General features: G+C 40.5%; 1 protein-coding gene across 1 annotated transcript in view; it reads left to right on the top strand.

Moving 5' to 3' along the window:
- Nucleotides 1-22,144, top strand: part of LOC118115073 (zeta-sarcoglycan) — a 323,672-nt gene that overhangs the window by 176,560 nt on the left and 124,968 nt on the right. Inside the window, exon 2 of the mRNA XM_035166010.2 lies at nucleotides 4,877-5,086. Coding sequence (XP_035021901.1) covers nucleotides 4,877-5,086 — 210 coding nt within the window. The remainder of the gene's footprint in view (nucleotides 1-4,876; nucleotides 5,087-22,144) is intronic.

The following is a 22,144-nucleotide window of genomic DNA, read 5'->3' as shown; positions in this document are numbered from 1 at the left end:
AATCACGTTTACAGAACACAATCATATATTTCTTTTTCTGCTTCATTTGTCTTTTTCCTGCTCTCCCCTGCTCTTCTTCATCTCCTCCAATCTTTTCCTTCTTCTCATGTTCTTGTCATCTAATCCTCACAGTGAAGAACTGAGCCTCAGTCTGGTGTCACATAGGGGAACTACTGTCTGTCACTATGTTAAAGCCTGTTTGTCATATGCATGTGTGAACACTCCCTGCATTTGGGTTACTTTCAACATCAACTATCAACCTTCATATTGACATCCAGTAATATTACTTGTGTGTTGTCCTGGTAACTGCAGGGCTGTACTCTTTTTGCACATATAACTATTTCATTACTGTGACAAGCATATGACACATTCCAAACATGTTTTCAGACAGATATCGTCTTTATTGCAGGGTCATTAAAATGGAATAAAAACATCAATATACACACTGAGGAAACAGATTGTTGGGAAGGAACTGTGGGACTGGTATGGACTCTACGGTATTTACTTGCACAAGAGGCTACGACTACCACATAGAATAGTAATGTGTCATCGATTCACCTCACACAAATGCACCTACAAAAACCCTCACATCACAGTCCACACAAACAAGCGTCTCTGTTTCAAGAACACACACACACACACATACACACACGGAGTCGTGACCTCAGAGGACAATACCTTGTTTTCCTGGAAGCTTACTCTAACATTCACTATAGGGACTACTTGCCTAACCATAACCCTTAATCCCACCTTTACCTAGACTTAACATGACCTGACCAGAAAATGTAATGATTTATGTTATGGGCACCTTTTTTGCCCCCATAAGAAAGACCAGTCCCTATAAGGTGACAAATGTTGGTCCCTGCACACACACACACACACAAAATATATTCCACGAGTGCAACTGCTTCATTTATAATTTTCTTATGTAACACTCTCAAATGTTTTTTAAGGGATTCTGAGCAATGTTTGTTGCAAAATTGAGTAATGCAACATGTAGGTCGGTACATGTGCTGTCAGGGGTTTTGTTCCAGTCTAGTTATCAGCATTAACTATAAGATGTTTACCTGCAAACCTTTTTTTAGCGCAATGGTTTCTTGGTCATTTTGGATTAAAGCAGATGGCATCCCCGCTAACCTCCCCCCACACACACACAAAAGTAAGATACTAGTGAAAACAGCCAATAATTACTTTACATTAGTGTCAGTTTTTATTATCTATTCATGATGAGGAGGTTACCACATGAGGCACCACATCGCCCAAAATGAACAACCCTGCTTCTCATATACTTAATGTGAAGTCTAATTTGACCCGGCTCTTTGAACAAACAAGTATCAACTCTGCTCAGATCATTGTTAGATAGCACTTAACAGTTATGCTGTAATGGTGACCATGGTGATGTGGCTTTGGTGACTGTTGTTTTCATGGCTGTCAAGACATTATGATGTTAATAAAGTTAGGTCACGCTGTGCGGAGCCTCCGGGCTGTGGCGCACCATGCGATTGATTTATGACTGTGTAGTCAGTTCAATCTAAGATATGCACTGGAAGAGAGAGGGAGGGAGGGAGGGATGAGTGCCGGACAGAAGAAAGGGAGGACAAGGGGGGAGAACAAATGGATTGACAACAAGAAGAGGGATTGAAGAGAGCGATGAAGTGAGTTGAGAAAACAGGAGAACGAATGCAAGGATGGAAGAGGAGTGTGGAGGTGGGTGAGGAAGGTGCTTTGGATTTTAATTAAGAGAAAATAGAAAAAAATTATTTAAATAACTGAAATGTTTGAAAAATGGTGAAGAGAGGGAAGAGTCAGGAGAGGGTGAAATGCAAGAAAAGGGTGGAAAGGGGAGGGAGGAGGGGATTTTCCGTGGTGAAACACTGTGTGAGAAAACCTGACAAATGTTTTTTTAAATTGGCGGATTATGGGGGAGGAGAAAATAATATTTTATTGAGGTGCTGAGTTGGATTGATAACCAGGCAGGGCTCTGAGAGAAATGTGACACAAATCACAGATACACATGCCGAACAACCAAGGAGTGAGTCATTCACAAAACTGGTTGCACACAATCCAGGAGTGAAGCTGAACCATGCAACTCAACATCACAACGAAGAAAAAAAAGTTGGGATTTCATTTGTTACGTTGTTTAAATGGCTGAATCGTATGCCCTTGAGAACACTGACACACACACACACAGACACACACACACACACACACACAGATATGTGTGTGCATCTATTGATTCCCAGTGTTGACACATGCAGGAAGAAAATGATAAGCATTTGCTGGCACCACAGAAAAACTCACAACACACCCTGCTATTGATTCAACGTGGATGCTGAACACTGAGATAAAATGATCAGCAGCCCATTCCATTGCCCTATTTCACAGCAATACCCTGCTATTGATTGAAATGCATTGTATCTGCACAGACGGGACAGATGCACCAAAAAAAACACATGAAGCATGTAAAAGGCAAGAAAACAAAAACACTTTAACCCAGTTGACAAACATTAAGACCGCTTTTCACTTGGAAATAAAATGAGTCTCATATCCACACTGTGCCGAGTTGTATGACATTAAGACAAAAAAATAATATCTCCCTATTTTGTATGCACATTAAACATAGTTTTGGCTTTCACAAACAGATTGCAATGTGTATCGACTTTAGATACGAAATCCAGATACGAAATCCAGTTCTTCCCCTTTTATCCATTTTTACCTATTTCTGGGCTTAAACTTTCAATAACTGCTCCACACAGAGATTCATTGAATTCACACTTCATAGTTAATGCAGCCAATTGTGTTCCTGTGCACCGCTGGAGATATTTTTGCTTGGTTGCCTCTTCGCTGCATCTCAGGTGCATTTCCACATGGATTTGTTGTGTTTTTCGCTCCGTTTTATCACAGCTCAGTCACCCAGTGTCCTGGTTAATTCAGATGGAAAACTGTGGTGTGAAGGAAAACACACAACTGTGTAATGCTTTGTAACACACCTTCACTCTGTAGGACTGGTTAGACTGGTGCTGTTGAAGTGAGGTCGTAGCTTTTCGCTGATTATTACCTCTGTCAGATTACATTTTTGTCTCCTTTGTCAGTTAGCAGGATTACGCAAAAACTACTGGACAGATTATCATGAAATGTATTGGCGGAAGGATGTGGTATTGTTCAGAAAAGAACCCATTCGATTTTGGTGCGGCTCTGTATCAGAAGATGGATCCAGGATTTTTGTTTTAGTTTCTTTAATGTTGTGAGATGGGGCGCTGTTCAACATTTTCATTGATTTCTTATAGAATTATAGAAATCAGGTATGTTTAGGGGACTGCTAATTATGACTCTGCATTTTGGTGCAGATCCACATGAAATTTTTAACGTGGTGTCATGGGGGGAATGTTGGGCATTACGTTTGCAGTGTGTGACTGCTGCTTTGCTGATCTGCTGTGTGTGGCGTGTGTCTGATGTGCTGTCTGCTGCTCCCCTGCTGTGGACTGCTACTACCAGCAAGGCGTTCTTTTTCGGGGGGGGGACCATGTGTGAAGTTGGATGATGTTAACAGCATCAATGCGACTGAAACATTTCAGAAAGATATGAGACTTGGGCATGTACAAATTTAAAATAAATATATACTTATGGTCATTAAGGGTCAAATCTTCAGTATTTATACTGAGGTGATACTGTAGACCACACATGTTCAAACATCTTTTCAAACCATGCTATGTTTTAAAGGTTGATGTACATTGTCCTAACAACAGTAGCTCAGTGGAACTTTGCTGGAGACAAAGACAAAAAGTTGATATTTGTTACTGAGATTCTTCCAGTGAAAACCCAACAAATCTTACACGGGCCAAGTCTGCATTTCCTTTATTATCTGTTTTCCTGCGGGCGAGGCAGGAGTCAGCATTTTTGTTTGCCATCAAGCCTTGTTGGTATCATCATGTGCGAGTATGGAGAGAAAGTATTGCAGGGTGGAAAAAGAAAATCAACAGTCGCTGAGGTGTTAAGGTCATGCAGCCTCAGCAAGTAAAGACATTATGTGTGTGAGAGAGACTGATAAAAAGAGAGGGAGCGATAGGAAGTGAATTAGGGAGAGAGAGAGAGAGTTTGAAGTGGAGAGAGCAAGGTAAAGAGAGTGTGAGAGAGTTAGAGGAGGAGATCATAGAGATAGTAGTGCCTTGCAGCCAGTGTCCATATCTCTTGCCACCAATGACTCCTCCTGCTGCACTACAACTAATGGACTCTGTCCTCCTCTGCTGTCTTATCTGCCCCTTCTCTCTCTCCATCCTGCCTTTCTATCTCTCACTACTTGATGCCTGTGCTATCTCTCCACTTCGCCGCTCCACCTCTATATTATTTTTTCCAGTCTCATGCCTTTCTGTTTCTGCACTCTCAACCCTGCTCCGTCACCTTTCCTCTCCTTCAATCTCTCATGCTTTGTCTCCTCCTCTATCATGTTCTGCTTAATGTTCAACTGTTTAGAACAGTTTCCATTCTTCCCTTCACCACGACCAAAACCCACAAAAGTTCATCCTCTCCTCTCTCTGCTTTATTTTTGTCTGCTCTGCAGACAGTCTCCTTCCTCTTCCTTTCTCTCTATAATCTTTCCCTTAATGCTTGTCAAGCTTCTGTGCAGAGCTGAACAAACACAGATTTTCTATTCAAAACGAGAAAGTTATAGTCGGAAAAAAATAAGAAGGAAGAAAAGTAAAAGTTATTATTATTATTATTGAATATGAGTCACTTAGTGACACAACATTTTCAGTTTTCCCTCAAATGACTTCAGACTGTAATGAAGATACAATTCATCAACATTAATTAACTAACATCTAAGATCTTTTATAAATGAGCCATCCTGACGTGTATTCGCCATATTTGTGTCTTTCAGATGACCCAGGAGCAGTACATCCTTGCAGCGCAGCCCAACCCGCTCCACCAACGGGGGGCGTCCATGTGCGGTGCCCAGGTTTACCCAGCAGTGGGGATCTATGGCTGGAGGAAGAGATGTTTGTATTTCTTCATCCTCCTCCTCCTCGTCACCATGATCGTCAACCTTGCACTGACCATCTGGATCCTCAAAGTCATGAACTTCACTCCGGTAAGATGCTTGTGTGTGTGTGTCTCTGTGTATGTGTGTCATTAAAATGCCAGGATGTTAAATGGGTTGATGTAAGGAAGTTATACATGGTGGGTTAAAAGGTTTGCTGTAATGCAATATAACATAAGTGATGATAAAATCCAGGGAGTGTGTGTGTGTGTGTGTGTGTGTGTGCGCGTGCGTGCGTGCGTCAATTATGTGTATTCTATTTTGAGTCTTGTCCAAATGAATGAATTACAAACTGAGATTACCCCTGGAGTCTTTGTTCAATAAGAGGATGTTGACATCATTCCAGCTGCTGAGCCTTTCTGTGTCTCCACTCCTGGTTCTCAGTGGCCTTGATTAAGGACTTTGTCTTTTGTTCAGCTGCTTAATGTGGTTTATTTTGACATTAAACTCAGGAACACCATTGGATGTGTGAACTACAGTTTGGTGGTTTGGCCTAAAATAGATCTCATGGAGTATCATGAAAATGTTGCACCATTATTCTGCTTTGTCGTTCTGTATAAAAGGACCAAACATGGTGGGTGTTGTTCTGGCTTTTAGTTGGCAGCAGATCTAGTCACAGATTCAGATGAGTGTCTGTGTAAAAGGCAGGGCAGCGTGACGAGGTGGAACGTGACACTGTTGTTACACGTCACGGTTCTGATTCCAGAATACAATCTTAGTTTGTTTCTGTAGCATAATGTGGGCTCTCCTTAATGGAAGTATATCTGTTGATAAGTGGCTTTAGTTTCCAAACACAGCAGCGCCGGCTTGTTGTTTTCTAGACGATCAGATCCTTCCAATAGACCAGTCCCTGTTTACTGACAGCTGTGCCCCAATCTGTGTATTCTGTATTGTTAGTACCGCCCATCCCAATAAAAAGTTCAGTTAGCTTAACCAAGTTGTTTCAGCGCAACTTTAGTTTGAATTTGATCAAACCTTAACTTCAGCTGTAGAAACTGTGTTAGGTCACAAAGCTCTGATATGATTCATTCTTAAAGGTGTGTAAGATTTAGGTTAAAGGGATCTATTGGCAGAAATTGTATATAACATAGTGATGTTTTCACTACTATGTGATAATCTAAATTGTACAAATTGTTGTGTTCTTTACCCTAGAATAAGCCCTTTATATTTAAATACTTTATATTTACATCGGGAGCGGGTCCTCTCTATGGAGGCCACCATGTTTTTTACAGTAGCCCTTGACTGGACAAACTAGCTGCAGCTGCAACATGAAACTTCACCACTTTATGTCACTAAATCTTACACACTGAACCTTTAACCATTATATATTGTATGTGTTCCTTTAAGAAAGAAATGTCAGTTTGGTTCGAAAGTCTCAGTTAAAACAAATTGCTGAAGGGCGACTGCACTGACCTGTTTTACTCCTCTGGGAAACACTGAAATCAGCGGAATCAGTTCAAGTATTCACAACTCATCTCAAAACCTGTTTTTATTCATTGACTTTTTGATGAAGCTGAAAGTTGTTTATGTTCATATTTCATATATTCTTTTTTATTGCTCATATTTTTGTGATTTTAATGTATTTTTTCATTCCGTCTTGTTATTGCTGTTGATGTCCAGACTGTGCCGCTTTGCTTTGTAAGCACCTTTCGGAAACCACTTTCGAGGCACAATGGTTTTGTGCCAAATAAATGCATTTCACTTGACTGATTGGGGAAAAAGAAGCAGCAGTGAAACATTATACATATGCATTTGTTTAAATCTGGAAAAAATTAAACATTTTAGGATCCTGAACACACAGAATGATAAGACCAGCACTTTTAGGGCAAAAGAAAAAAGGTTTGTTTTGATGTATCTCTAGTTGCCTCTGTATGTCTTTGTCTGTGTCTTTTTAAGTCGGTCTCTCTGAGCATGTCATCCACGGGTTACAGCACCCATATATCAAATATCCCATAATGCCCCGGGGCTCAAGAAACTACTCTGTGATGGTATATATGCAAATGAGGCAGGATTTGACCTCTGCAAACCTCTGGTAAAGCCTCCTCGCATCACGACGTATGTTTCAGTGAGCAACTTCAGACTATGGGGGAGGAAAAAAAAGAGAAGGGGAGGTGGGGGGAGTTGCTGAAGAATATGCCCGGGGGGAGGCAGCCAGCATTAAGTATAAAAGAGGAGAGGATATTTTATAGGCTATGTACCGGTGTGTGAAAAACAGAGAGTGTAAGAGAGATCAAGAGGCAGGACGAGTTATAAAGGCACAGAGGAAGGAAATAAAGTGCCTGAACAGAAGTTAAGTAGAGAAGCTGTTTTGATTAATATAAATGTGAGTGTGATACTTGGAGCAATATAAAGTAAAACTCATGCAATTTATACAAATGTACAAACCTTGCAAATATATCATCTTAATAACCTCAGGAAATGAATTGAAGCTGTCGATTAATCTATTTATTTTATGTGTTTATCTTTTTAATGTTATCCTTTGTTAACTGAATATATTGTTGGGCCTGTTGATTCTGATAATACAGGTATCGGTCTGATCTGCTGTTGTTTAGTCTTTTTGTCTGTTATTTGGTGAGTTATGTCTCTATAAAGTCATTTAAATGATAGAAACCAATCACCATAAAATATGCCAGATAAGTGAAGGTAGATTAGATCATGCATTCATTTATAACCTTGATATAACAATGACTGAGTCTATCTCCAAAACAGAATATCCAAATCCAGCTCTACTGCATTGGTCGCTTGTCTTCATTAATAACACGTGGAGCGGTGTATTGAAAGGAGAGTGGAAGTCAGTGTTATTTATATATTTAAATCATTTTCAATCTCTTCTTTAAAATCAGAGTGTTCTGGTCAGGATCGGTCGTATATGGATACTGACGATCTTTTTGATCATGAAAAAAGATCACAGCAGCCATAACAGAACCAACTCCGTGTTTGACAAATGATCCACACTTTCCTCTTTGCATCCTGTTGATAAAGCCAGATTTATCTAACATTAGTTATGGCCATTAGGGTTTTCCTGCTAATTGAAAAGGAAATGAAAACATCCTGGAGAGTATACTTGACGTTATTTTTTCTCCACCATGCAAATCATTTACTGCTAATGCAGAATGGCTTGCTCATCTGTACCAAGTCATGGAGCCATTTTATAGTTTTGTTTCAAAGCCTCATTATTATCCCCTTCACTTTGATTGTCACTGCTTTACTACTTACTTGAACAACTCAACCTCAATCTTAACCTTTCTGTCACCTCTGAGCCACTCGAGATCTTTCACAAACTAGCATGACACAACTGCCCATGAAACATAAAGTAGCCAGGCATCCAATTACTCTTGAACCTTTTTATTTTCGGCACCATGTGTTATCTCCCACTGTTATATCTATATTAATGTGAACCCACTCAGATTAAAAGTGAGACAGGGCACGTGAAGTTAATATCGCAGTGTGTCGCACAGAATCAGATTCTCTCTGGGAAACGGATACATTTTGCGAGCTGCCACAGGCGACGTGATTAATGAAAAACACTGGATTCACTGTGTTTCTTCAAATTAAATATGCTGAAGCACAGAGTGTGAATAAGAGAAATGAAATGTTTGAATTAAATATCCCCAGAAAATGTTACTTCCTGTAAAAAGATAAAGTGCAGTGTTATGTTGAATTATGAAACTCAATGTTTCTTAAAAGACCCCAATATCAATGTAGATACACAAAAAATAAAACAGCTGAGACATTTCTCAAAAACAATGACTCAATTAGACACATCAGGTTTTAGAATATGCCTTAAACTCTATATTTATGCTGCAGCAAATTCATTCAAATTCCAGCGGGGGAGCCACAATTTAAAATCAAGTTGCAGAAAGTCCAAGGCATGAGGTGCAGCATACATAAAAACCTCTTTGGAGTAATTCAGTGTGGACTTTGGGAACCATTTATAAACATGAGTCGTGGGAGCAAACATCATAGCTACTTAAACCTTTTTGAACTTATATAAGTGAGAGAAGAATGACTGGATAGATAAATATAATCCAGTGCTTTAACCTACAGGAGGTCAGAGACTGATGTGGGAGAGCCTCGGCTCATGTTTTAAAAATACATTGTTTCAGATTAGCATTGCATTTCCAACAATATGTCGATTGCTAATGATAAAAAAGTTTCATACCCACATATATATTCATTTTAGTGGCAATGAGTGAACATGGACTTGTGGGATAACAAAAAGGGATTGACTGCAGTATTGTAGAAAACAGAATGATGCAGAAAACACATTAATAATGCACTTGACCTCTCTCGGGCCTTGTTTTCTGTCTGCTGTCAGATTTAGACTGATCTTGAAAGAAATATTGTGCAGACTGACTTCCTGTGTGTTATCCTGCTCCGGCGTCACTTCAGCTGTTAGTCCTGTGCCTAACAGTAGTTAGTTAGGCCTTTTATATCACACAAAATAGATCAGTATGTTCTGTTGGAGAAGGGAAAAAGAAACAAAAATATGGATATAGAAAGACTAAGAAAGATTTGATTAGATTTGGCCTCTGGCGGAGCCAAAGTGCAGAACACAAACACAGTAGATAGATGGTGTTGGATAATTTTTGACCATCCTCACACATTACTGTATAGCCCACTATATATTATGTTTATAATGTAATATTACATTATATTTGTAAAGGAGAATAGTGCCTGTCTAATTCCACAGATACTCCCTTCTCTCTCTCTTAGCAGTACCCAAGGTCAGGTTATAGATAAAGGGCCAACCAACAGTACATTGTAGATTCTACGCTCAGGGACTTTCATATCTAACTCAGATGCCCCAGACAGAGAGGCACCAACTTCAACTCCCACCAACTTTAACTATTTGGTGTATTTCACCAGTGGCAATGTGAAATACACACAATGTGATTTAGGAATGCATGATTTAGGCTTAACTATCCAATAGGACACCTACATGTAACATAGAGAGGGAGAGCAATTCTAGCCATTCATGGATGTGCTGTTAGAATGGATGACACAAGTAGAGGAAGGTATACTGGGATGCTGTGGAAGACATCGTCAGACTTGGGGGGAGACAATTACTCATGTTACTGTGTTAGCGTTTGTATATTGTTCCATCTGGTCTCCTTGATGCATCAAGTCTACAATAAAAAACCATCTGCAGTTCTCCTTTCACCAGCTTCCAGAAAACTTCCATAACAGATGGTTTTAAAAATGTTTGCTCAATTGGATGGAGCTGGAGAGGGGTGGTGCAGGCAGTGGAGTCCAGAAGGAAGGCAGACTGGTGGTGATCAGAGTGGAGCTGGTAGGCTGAGGCCCGGAGCAGATGAGGTTGGAAAAACAGGTTGACACTGAGCAGCTGTAGCTAAAAAAGGAGCAAGGGATAAGTTGGCAGCAAAGCGAGGCATAAAAAAATCACTAGAAGATACACGTTCCCAAAGCCACACTGGTGGAAGGACGATCTGGCGAAGACAGGAGAGATGAGCTGGGGTTTTATAGACTGAGGAGCGGTGGCGTTGACAAGGAGATGAAGCTCAGCTCCCAGGCAGTCCAGAGGAGGCCCCGCCCAGCTCCAGGTAGACACACACACGGAGAGAGACGGACAAGACACACTGGGAGAAGGGAAAACACAGGGAGAACACAAGGGAGGCAGAAACCTGGACCTAACAGTAGGATGGGAGCAGGGACATGGGATGGGGATTATTAGTGGAAGAAGACAGGTAGTGAATGTTAAAAAAAGTGGTTTAATTTGTGTCTATGCATGTGTATAAATGTGTGTGAACATGCACACTTATTTTCTCCTCCTCCTCTGGGTCAAAAGCAACTTGGAGGGGGGGGGGAAGTCTAAAATCAGTCTTTGTAGGAATGTCATCACAAACAATATCTTTTCATCAAAAAATTCCCACAGTGAATGTAACAGTGGATAATGCAATGGATAAAACACCATTATACCTGCCCCATATCTGAGGAAAGGATGCAAGTGGTCATTTAAGCTTGAATTCATCACAACAAACAAGTGTTGTCATCCCAAAGGAATATGTGACCCAACATCGGCTGCTGCGCTCATTAAAGGAGCATACAGTCTCCACACACACACACACACACACACACACACACACACACGGTAATATTTAGTAGAAGCTTCATCAAAAATGTCACATAGCGGCTATATTTGCATTTCAAAGAATGTTACTGTTGTGTTTGTCTGCATTAAGCTGTAAAAGCGACCTGGGAAAAAAACAGTGGATGATTGTGAAAAGATCCCCAGAATGGTGTTGTATAAGATCTGCTGTTTATGATCACTGCACATTGATAACGGCATAATAATACATAATCAATCCGTCAACTCTGAATCAGAATCAGTCAATAGTATAGGTGATGGATAACAGAATTATTACAAGTGTTATATCCTTAATTGTCTAGTGAAAAAGAAGTGAGAGTAGTGAGAGCTCGACGGGCTTCACATGCAGTGGTTATATCACAGCTCCATCCTTTTGTGTCTGGATGTGAGAAAATGGTTTTGTATGATCATTTTCGATCTCGGTTTCAGAATCATTACAGGCCAAGTTGCAATCAATGAGAGTGTAAGCGACATGTGATGCTTCTCGTGCTGCTCGTTGCTGCGTTGCACCTTCACACCTCTGATACACGTGTTTCCATCAGGAACATCCAGCTGCTTCCAGTCTCTTTGCAGTGGCGTCCCTGAAAAGGATGACGCTTATCATTATTATCATTGTGACTCAAAGGCAGGGGATATTAAAATACATACAAACACATACGCGATGTGGATGTGTGCCTCCTTTCTTTCTCATTTCTCATTTCAAATCAGACTAAAGGGCGTTGCTTCTTCTCCAGCTTCACGACTGTCATTTCAGTCACCACCATTCAAATCATGGCTGCGGCATAATGACGGCCGTTCTCAAACTTTTGTTTTGTCTGCAGTTGCCAGATGCGATCCTCATTGTGATGGTGTGGAGAGAAAAAAGAGATCTGCTTTTGAAGAGACAGCTTTGGCAGCAAATTGGAGAGAAGGGATGTGTGGGGAAAAGAGTGTGTGTGTGTGAGAGTGAGAGAGACAGAGAGAGAGTGACAGGGAGACTGAAAGAGGAAATACGTGTATGTGTTTTTGTGTGTGACAGCAATTATTCATCAATTGTGCATGCTGATGTGTGCCTGTGTTGGAGTGTGTGTTTGTGTGTTCATGCTTGTGTGTGTCTTTACCCATATTGCCGTGTGTGTGTGTGTGTGTTTGTGTGTGTGTCCTACCCAAGTCCTATGGGGCTTTCACTACAGAGAAATTCAATTTCAGTTGTCACTCACCAATCAGTCTGCCTAATTCCTGGTCTGGACTAGACGTGTGTGTGTGTGTGTGTGTGTGTGTGTGTGTGTGTGTGTGTGTTTGTCATCAATACCTGCTCCATCTACAATAGTAAACTATTTAAAACACAGTTTGTAGTGTCCTGTTCTGCATACTGACTTCTTATGATATGTGTTTTTCTTTAAATACTCCTCTTACACTCTAAAGTAATAAAGCAAATTTAATTGATCAACATTCAGAATATTTTACTTCTCCACAATTTTGTTGTCGAGACTCAAAGTCTGAGGAAGAAATATTTGTGTTTAACTTTGTGCAGTAACTTTGTGAACCTGTAATCCCAAACCACATTAAACCAATACCACATCAACGTGATAAATGGAAACACAATAAAGCTGTTAGTGGTCTGTAATTTGCTTCTGTATTCTCACACATAGGTGACAATAGTAAAGTTCTACTGGCACTGTTTGAATATCCGCTTTTTATTTCTAAGTCCTGATTGGATGCCAATCAGACGGACCATAAAATAAAACTTTATTATTGAGGCACTTCCTAAATCAGAGTTACAAGGTGCTTTAAATACGATAAACCAACAATGGGGAAATCAATAAAAATGGCCAACATTAATTACCAGTGGGGTTTATGGCTGCAGAGTGTAGGTTTGCAGTAGGGAAATACAACACAAATAAAACAGTTGAAAAACAAATCTGGCCTGTGAGTAGCTTATTAAACTGAGGCAGTGTTCAGTGCTTCCAGAGCAAGGGTTAAAGTCACTCCCCGGCCTCCTTAACCATAGCTCGGTCAGTAACGTTTAAAATTGAACAATAAACAAACAATAAAACATGAAGACACATTTGGAAAACCAGACTATAGAAGACTAGACACAGGCAAGTTTAAATAAATGAGTTTTGGCTGCTTTTTAAAGCCGTTGACAAAGAAAGGAAGTGTGTTCCAGTGTCAGAGTGCAAAGGAGAACCAGTAAGCCCTGGTCAGAAGACCTAAGTGACCAGCTGGTGATAGAGAGAAATATTCAACCACAGTCCAGTCTCAAGGTTTGCTGTGGTGTTTCGGAATCGGTGAGCCTGTTACACAGAACGGGGCTTTCAACACCACATTATTACAAACAACAGGCAGGAAGGGGTTTCAGGATAAGGGGCTCTGTAAGGTGTGATGAGGTTGTAAGCAAGAACGGGGGGAAAGGGCAGAATAGGGGCACTGTATTCATGAAAACAGGAGGGGGTGCAGTCTCCCACACCGATCTGGATGTAACAACTATGTGGTTTCAGACAGTATTCACCAAGAAAGGAAGGGGCTCACTACCCCAAATGTGTGTTTTCTTCCTCGAGAGGTAGAAACATGTCAGATCATCAGAGATGCACACAGCTACCTGACCAGGCAGTGCTCTATAATTTAGAAACACAACCATGTTTTGATGCTACTCAATCTATTCAACCAATCCACTTTAAAATTTAGAAAATACAAAGTAGGCTGAACTTTTTTGAAAACCCTGACACCTACGCTGATTTATAATGGCCTCACACATGCCTTTATAAGCATTTGGAATAAAACATGAATATGGGCTTTTGCTTTCTCTGGCAAGAAGTACATGATTGTGAAATTTGGAGTGACATTTACATGATGTTTTGTTTCTCTGCCTTTTCAGTACCAACCTCCCAACAAAAGCAGGATTAACCATTCAGCTCAGTCCCCAGGATGCCTTGTGGAGATTTGGGAGGCATGTACACCAACTCCTCTGCGCTGCTTTCCATTACCCATAACACTTCAACGCATACAGACTCCAAATGTGTCTTCAGAGAACCAAAGCTCCACAAAAATAATAGTTATTTTCTCTGCAAACAATTGACTAAACCTTGTTTTTGCAGCATTTAGGATAATTTTCAATGTTTGCCTCCATCTGAGCCTTTCCTCTGGTTTTGGCTGCATTTGTTCAATCTTTAGATTCATTATGTTGTTTGGAGACTTCCTCAAATTTTGGGGTTTCTTACTAAATCATCTCAGCAAATATGTCCAAAAAATCCCCTAGATCAAAATGTGAAGCTAATTGAGGTCAGTGCATTTGTAAGTGCCTCACATTACCTTACTGAAAAACAAAATGCATAGATATAATGACGTTTAATGACGGAGGAGATTAAGGGAAGAGAATAAAGGGATAGATTCAACTTTCCGCTTGCCGAACATTCACTCGCTGCTGTTTAGCAGACAATTCGGGTTTGCCATTCCCTTCAGGCAAATAGTGCGATAGGTACGCGATCTCAATTAGCGGATGAGTTGCTCTTTGCTGTCACAGCTGCACTTTTGATTTATGTTGATGAGATGTGTATTTTTTCATAAACGCCTCGCCTGGGGTTGCTTTGTTTCTTCACAAATAAACTAATCTCGGTGACTGGTGTGGTGGAGAGAGAAAAACAAAAATAGAAGGATCGCGGCGAAGGAGGCAAGCAGAGAGGGATGGTGAATGATGCATGGAAGAAGACAGATAGGAACAAGGGGGGAGATGGAGTGAGAGAAGGAAGTGTGTGTGTGTGTGTGTGTGTGTGTGTGTGTGTGTGTGTGTGTGTGTGTGTGTGTGTACGTGTGCGCAGTTTAAATAGAGTGTCCCATCATCCACGCTCAGCTTCTCCCTCCTGTCCTCTGCCTCTGGGGTCCTTAGGGACTTGGAGAGGTGTCTGTTTCACTGCCTCATGGAGTGGAAGTGAGTGGATGATGGGCTGGCAGAGACAGGCAGTGTGGAGTTTGATGTGTGGCCGTCTGAGTCACCTTCACTATCTTCCAGTCCAGGTCCAGGGCCAGGGCCGCTGGATACCTATGGTACATGAGCTGTTTGGTTTTTGTAGGTATATATTGAATTGTTAAAGACGAACACACACACACACACACACACACACACACACACACACACACACACACACCACTTAAATAATCATGCACTGTTAAATATTTGGTTTTCTTTATTATTCCATGTAAACCCAGTGATAACACCTTGGGTTATTTATTGGACATAATAGGGAAATGATATTCTACATCACTTGATCTCTTAACGGGAGGTCACTGATTAATTTGAGGGTAATGAATAATAGTGCCGGATACAAATGTGGTAATTTAAATGCCAGTGTATGATAAGTACTGTAAAATACTTCAGCCAATATCATAAATTCAATCACAGATCATTGTCCGTGTTAAAATCTATAATATATTTCTAAACAGATCATCAGCACTGCATGCACTAGGTTTAAGGGTCTCAATGTTATAACACTCAGTTCACATTTACTGTTTATTTATTTTTTTAATTAGAATGTGCTGTTGAAGGCAATATGAGCTCCAGAACCTGCTGCTCTCAGCTCCTCGTCTAGACCAGCCACCGTCATTATGGCTGTTCACACTTGCACTCACACACGCACGTCTGCCAGCACGCGCACGCACACACACACGCACACGCACACACAAACACACACACATTTTTCTTACTTTGTCAGTAACAGTGCTGACCTCAGGTGATGGGAGAGTCCAGCGTGAAATACCCCCCTGCGTCTCTCACACACACACACACACACACACACACACACACACACACACACACACACACAGACATTGGAGAGGGGTTAATGTGTCGTATCCATCAGACTCAGAGTGCTGACACACCTGATGTTAATCGCTTGAGTGGTCAATGACCACACACACACACACACACACACACACACACACACTCAAACCCACACGGTATCTGGGAGACGTTAAGAATCGCTGGTAGTTCAATATGCAATAGATTTATACTCAGTTAAACGTACGGGGGGAAGTGTATTAATGCTGGTTGAAACAGATTATCTGACTAATTTGTCAAACTACTTCTGTAAGTAGATCAATGCCATCAATTAGAACATGATACTTTTTCTCATGAGGTAATTAAGTTCTAATCAGAACGTGGCGTTCATGTTTCCCATGGGAACATTGAATTTTCACAAAGTGTCACTTTTCCTTCATTTGAAGCCACTGAGCTCAGTGACGTTATCATATGATTGACAGGTTGAATAACCTTCTGGTTCTGTAGCTTGATCATTTGATGTAGAGCCTGACGTGGCTGTAATAATCATCATCCCTGCAGTGGTGTTGGAGACAAGTCAGACGTGCGCCGCTTGCAACCACAACGATGCAATATGCAAACTAAATATGTGGTTTCAGTTAGGTTTTAACTGGCATGTTGAGATTTATCATATCACTGGATCTACGATGAGGCTGCAGCTTCTGTTAGAGAACTAGAGTTATCATTTTGGTTACAAAAGATGGTTTGAAAATACTGAAGACTATGGTGAGTGGCACGGCTCACAATTTGATATCTTTTGAGAAACATTACTTGTTAAACTGTGGATGAAAATTTTAATGAGCTAATCTCCATATAGTTTGTGTGTCCTACAGCACCTGCACAGGGACCCACACATACATAGACACACAGGGGTGACAAAATGTACGTTTACTGATTTGCAAACCAAAAAGCTTTGCATAACGCTTATCCGCTAGTTTTTTTTTCTTAAACCTTTTGTTTCTACATATAGTTTTGCTCTTTAGCTTGAATTTGCCCATAGTTTTCAAGCTTGAAACACATGTGATGAGATTGTATGAGCACCCTGCCCAAACACACTCGCAATCAAATTTGAAACAAGACATCACAGCACCACCCACATGGTTTGACTTACAAGTGAGGGAAGGATGCATCGGATCTATATCGACAAAGAGAAAAGATAAAAACAAAAGGCAGAAAATGAAGGAAACTGTCTCTGTGATTTCCACTTTAAATCATTGTCTGCAAAAAACAAAGACGTCTTTTTATAGCGTCAGCAACATTTTTAGTTTAAACTCACTGAGACAGGCAAGAACTTTAACATTAAATCACTTTGATGTGTATTTTTATGCACAGACCTCAGGGTATTTTTGTGTGTGTGTGTTTGTGTGTGGGTAAGACAACAGTTGTGTTGGGGAGTATATGTGACAACTACATCTGAATCAGTCAGCACTTTAGCCCTATTATTTCCAGTGGCAATATGTCAAATGATGATAAATAAGGAACACACACACAAACAGCTGACTGCCTGCCTGTTCGTACAGCTCCATAAGCTCCAGTGTGTGTATGTGTGTGTGTTTTTGTAGCAGGGGGTGTTCCATCTAGTGTGTAAGTGTGTCTGTACTGTATATGTGTGAAGGCAAAATGTCCATCCGTCAGCAGTTTTAGCTTTGTTATCTCCACCGGCACTCTATCAAAGATATAAACAATGATAAATAAGGAACACACAGTCAACTTAATAGTGTGTGTGTGTGTGTGTGTGTGTGTGTGTGTGTGTGTGTGTGTGTGTGTGTGTGTGTGTATCTCTTCTCTGCATGGTGGCTCACGTTTACCATGCATATGACATTTACATTTTTGCATATCTCCCGTCATCATACATATTACATAGTCCCTGTTTGTTAGCTTTTGTTGGAGCAATCAAAGCAAGCAGATGGTGGTGAAGGAAAAGAAGAGAATGATGACATTAAAGGGAGTGGATGAGATGAACATTTCTCGTGCACAGTCTTTACATTCGCCATGATATGGATAATGACTCCTGTGAAGGCCACAGAACATACAGATGCACTTAGTGCTGTAGTTTGGCTTCTAGACTGAGTAATACACAGAGAAGCTGCCTTATACTCCCTGTCAGATAGACACTTGATGATGACCCTCAGTTCAAAGCATTCAGTTGCTGCTCTGACTCATGCTCGCTGAGTTAAAATGCCCAAGTGAGTACTTGAGTTAAGGAAACTCTCGCCTCAATTTTCTTCAAGCTGCGATTCTGCTGCAAACCTGTGAGATGAGGTGAGATGATGGTTATGTGTTGTGATCACAGCATCTTCACCACTGCTACAATGGAAAAGAGAAGAAAAAGCTTTCACAGAAAAAATGTATACAGTTGAAAAAAGGAAAGACTTTAGAGAATATGATGCATTGCTTTCGATCAAGCCACCCCGTATATAAAATAGTTAAACTAGGAGCGGCGTATAGCTCCCCTGTTAGAGCTTCCGCCCCATTGAGGCTAGGCCTCACCTGTAGTGGCCCGGGTTTGATTCTGACCCATGGCCCTGCGTGGCAAAATTGCTAAGGTTCAGCAGTGGCTCAACCTAAGCCACTGCTGACACTCTATTCACTTCCATCAATCAGTAAGTGAGTCTAGCAGCTATCGCAGCATCATTATGTTGTATTAGCTTTATTTCTGCTATGCTATGTTTTGATGTTAACATAAGACAACCTGCTTCTCTTTATGTTGGGCTCTGTCTGTCTCTGTCTTTCTTCTCTGTTTTTGTACTTTTCTCCTTTTTTCTATGAAATAATTGAATCTTATAATTGAAGCGTCCCTCTGGCCGATCAAATGTAGCATCTGCCATCAGTCAGTCAGTGTCTTGGGCTGAGTGATTCACAAATATCCCCCTCCTTTATTAATTGACGGAGGGAATATTATTCTAATTAAAAGCATGTTTTTGGTGATAGTGTTTTTACCATTAACCTGATTTAAAAAATCATTTAATTGGCATTCTGCAGCCCCCGACATTCTGTGTCCTCAACAGCCTCCTGTATGTATCCACCTATATGCACTGATGAGTGTCCCACAACATTAACAGCGTCTGTTATTGTGACCGTGATGATGAATGTCCTCATGACTTAAGGAGGTAACTCAAAAATTGTGACTGCTCCACAACCATAATAGCATATTTATCATAGTTACCATGGCAACACAGGTATGGTACACTGCTGGTACAGTCCTATGGGTCGCATCCAAAGGTAGGGACAACCTATTTTGTATTCAAAAATACATCTCAGGAACGTGTTGCTGAAGTGTACATGGAACTCTTCAATGGGCTGGATGCTATCTGACAAGTACACTCCACCCTGGTTGTCTCTTAACAGTAAATACCTCTAGGCCAGTCCAGCATTGCATATCATTCTTTACCTAACAGCCGTTTATAAACACTAAAAAATATGTGATTAACCTCTTAACCTCCATCTTTAACATAATTTGAAACATCATACAAACTGGAGTCCCTTAATTGTTTGAATTGCCTTTAGATATCAGCCTTACTCCACAAAGAGTTAAATATGTATTCCCTGCTCATTTGTGCATAAAATGATTTGTGGAGGAGATGAAACTTTAATGATCCCCGTGGGGGAATATGATTGTTGTGGAGGCAAATAAGATACAGCAACACAAAAGACCAGGTTATAAATTAGAATACAGCGGTTGAGGTGATATCAAACATAACGAAGCAGACAATTACCACACTCCAGCATATTCATCGCAGTCATGTATAATGCTGTGTATGAATTATTGTGTTATAATATACCACCACGTTACAAATAATGTGTGAACAACAGGCTGTTGAAATATATGGAGAATTATTTTATTTTGTAATAACAGCATTTATTGAGCTATTGTATGGGATCAGGTGTACGGCTGCAGAGCCTCCGAAATCCAAGAATCACTGTGAGATGAAGGAATGAAAGAATTCTGCAACAGTAATGGACCAAGCTCCAGTGTTACAAATCACTGCTTTTCCACCGTAATAGCCTTCACCCAGTTCACTGAATTACTTGCATAGTAAAAAAAAAACATATCCTCTAATAATACTGCAAGACTAGTGCATGGGCTCTGAGGTTACCATTTTGGGTGTAATGGTTCACTACTGTACTTAGTCAACTGTGCCTGCAATACTGTACGAAAAGCTATTACAGCAAAAACACTGGAGCTTGCTCTTTTCTTATGGTGGCATAATGTTTTCTTTCAACTTAGGATGAGTGATGTACAAACATGGCAATATGGGATCTGCACTGTGTCATTTGCATGTCATTACAAAGCTCAGGCCCACACAAACAAATGCATCTAGAGCTATAGAACTTCACACCTTACCCACAAAGACCAACTATCCATAATCTATACCGCTTTTTCTTTGAGGGCCGCGGTGGAGCTGGAGCCAATCCCAGACTGCCACACTGTGCGAGTGGCAGGGTTCAAGTGGGATCTGTTGCCAACGATACGCAGGGTTGATATATAGAGAAAAACAACCTTTCACTCTCACATTTAAAATGCCGGTCAATTTAGAGTCTGCAAATAACCTGCATTGGTTTGGCCTGTGGAAATACCACAGGAAGTATGAGGACAAACAGGAAGACAGACACTGACTGTTTACTTTAAACTGATGCAGAATTTTCTTTAGTCTTTCACTTTTCCAGTTTGATTTCCTGCTAGTATTTTACTGAACAGTGATTTGCAATAGTACACGTTTTTTGGTGATCAAAAGCCTATAAAAACAATTTAAACAATTCATTGTCTGAAAAATTACATTCTAGTATTGTCATTCTCCAGCACTGAAAGTCTGGGAAAGTCAAATGTATTGTGATTCATAAAGGTTAATGTCAATAATTTCTGCGTTTGTACTCTCTGCAGTGTTGGTTCTGGTACAATCGTGGGATTTAGGGATTACCTTAATCAATGTATGAGCTAACTCACTGGCAGATCCCAAACTTTTATATTTCTCTCATGTTTCACTCTGTATGATTTTCTTCTTTTTACCCTTCATGTCCTTTGATTTCTGTCTTTGTTCTTGCAGTGAGGAGCCTTACACAATGATCCTTGGACTTATACTGCGTTTGTAATGATTTGTACATTTTTTTTTAACTTTCCATGGTTTTATTTTGGGTGCTGCTGAGTTTCTTTGATACATGAAGACCATCTTTAGAAAATGTGTGCAACTAGGTTACTAAACACACCCAGTTGTGCTGTTCGTCAGAGTAAAACTACACTTGTAAGATGCCTCTGCTCTATTTAAAAGGACACTTCTATTTAAAAGAATTCAGTTGACATTTTAAAAAACATTATTGTTTTCATTGTACTGAGTGAGTTTGTAAAAGTGCACAGCCGTATTGTGTCATATTATACTGTTGAGGTGAAGGCACAAAAACCCTGTATTAGCCACATTTTAGATTTAAAAAACGTCATCACAAGCTTTTAACATGGTGCCTACTGCTGTGATATGAAAGTGAAAGGATCCATAAGTAAGTGATAAACACTGCCTAATACTTTAATTCATTTACTCCCTCAGGATGTTCTTCAGATGTTCCCACTCATAATTTCCCACAATGCATCGTGAGAAGTAGTTATCAACCGATTGTCACTAACCAAGCAATATCTACCATCACACATTGCGCAGCCCGACCTGTCGTACAAATGTAAATACAAGCAGAGCATAACAGCACAAACCCAGTCAAGCAAGTTTAGTCTACATTTAAAATATAAAAGTTTATGTTGTGCGTCATAATCCTGCGACGATGACGTCATTTCCAGCGCAGAGACAATGTGTCAAGTTGAGACCGAAAGTGTTTTTATTTATTTTTTCCTAATGAGCTCAGTATATAGTCCTTATATAGAAGTCACTATGAAGTGAAGTAGTGGTAGGTGAATGAGTGGGTGATTTCAGACACAGCCTATGTGATTCAAGGACACTGGCTTGATTGGTTGTCGTATTTTTTATATCGCACGTGTGTGTGTGTACAGGACATTGTTGCACAGGTTTAAAGACAGTGTCTATCAATGCTGTCACCAGCTGTGACGGTGACACAGCAAAGCAGTCCACTGCTTTGTCATCACTCGTCCTGCCTGTGTGTGTGTGTGTGTGTGTGTGTGTGTGTGTGTGTGTGTGTGTGTGTGTGCATGTGTCGGTCTTCACTCACAGCAGCGTCTCCACTCTTCATGCAGCAGTGATGTTGTCCTGAG

The sequence above is a fragment of the Hippoglossus stenolepis genome, chromosome 2 (assembly GCF_022539355.2).
Source record: "Hippoglossus stenolepis isolate QCI-W04-F060 chromosome 2, HSTE1.2, whole genome shotgun sequence".
In the NCBI taxonomy this organism is placed as follows: Eukaryota; Metazoa; Chordata; class Actinopteri; order Pleuronectiformes; family Pleuronectidae; genus Hippoglossus; species Hippoglossus stenolepis.
Note: the sequence above shows the minus strand (reverse complement) of the source record. Positions and strands in the feature narration are given on the sequence as shown.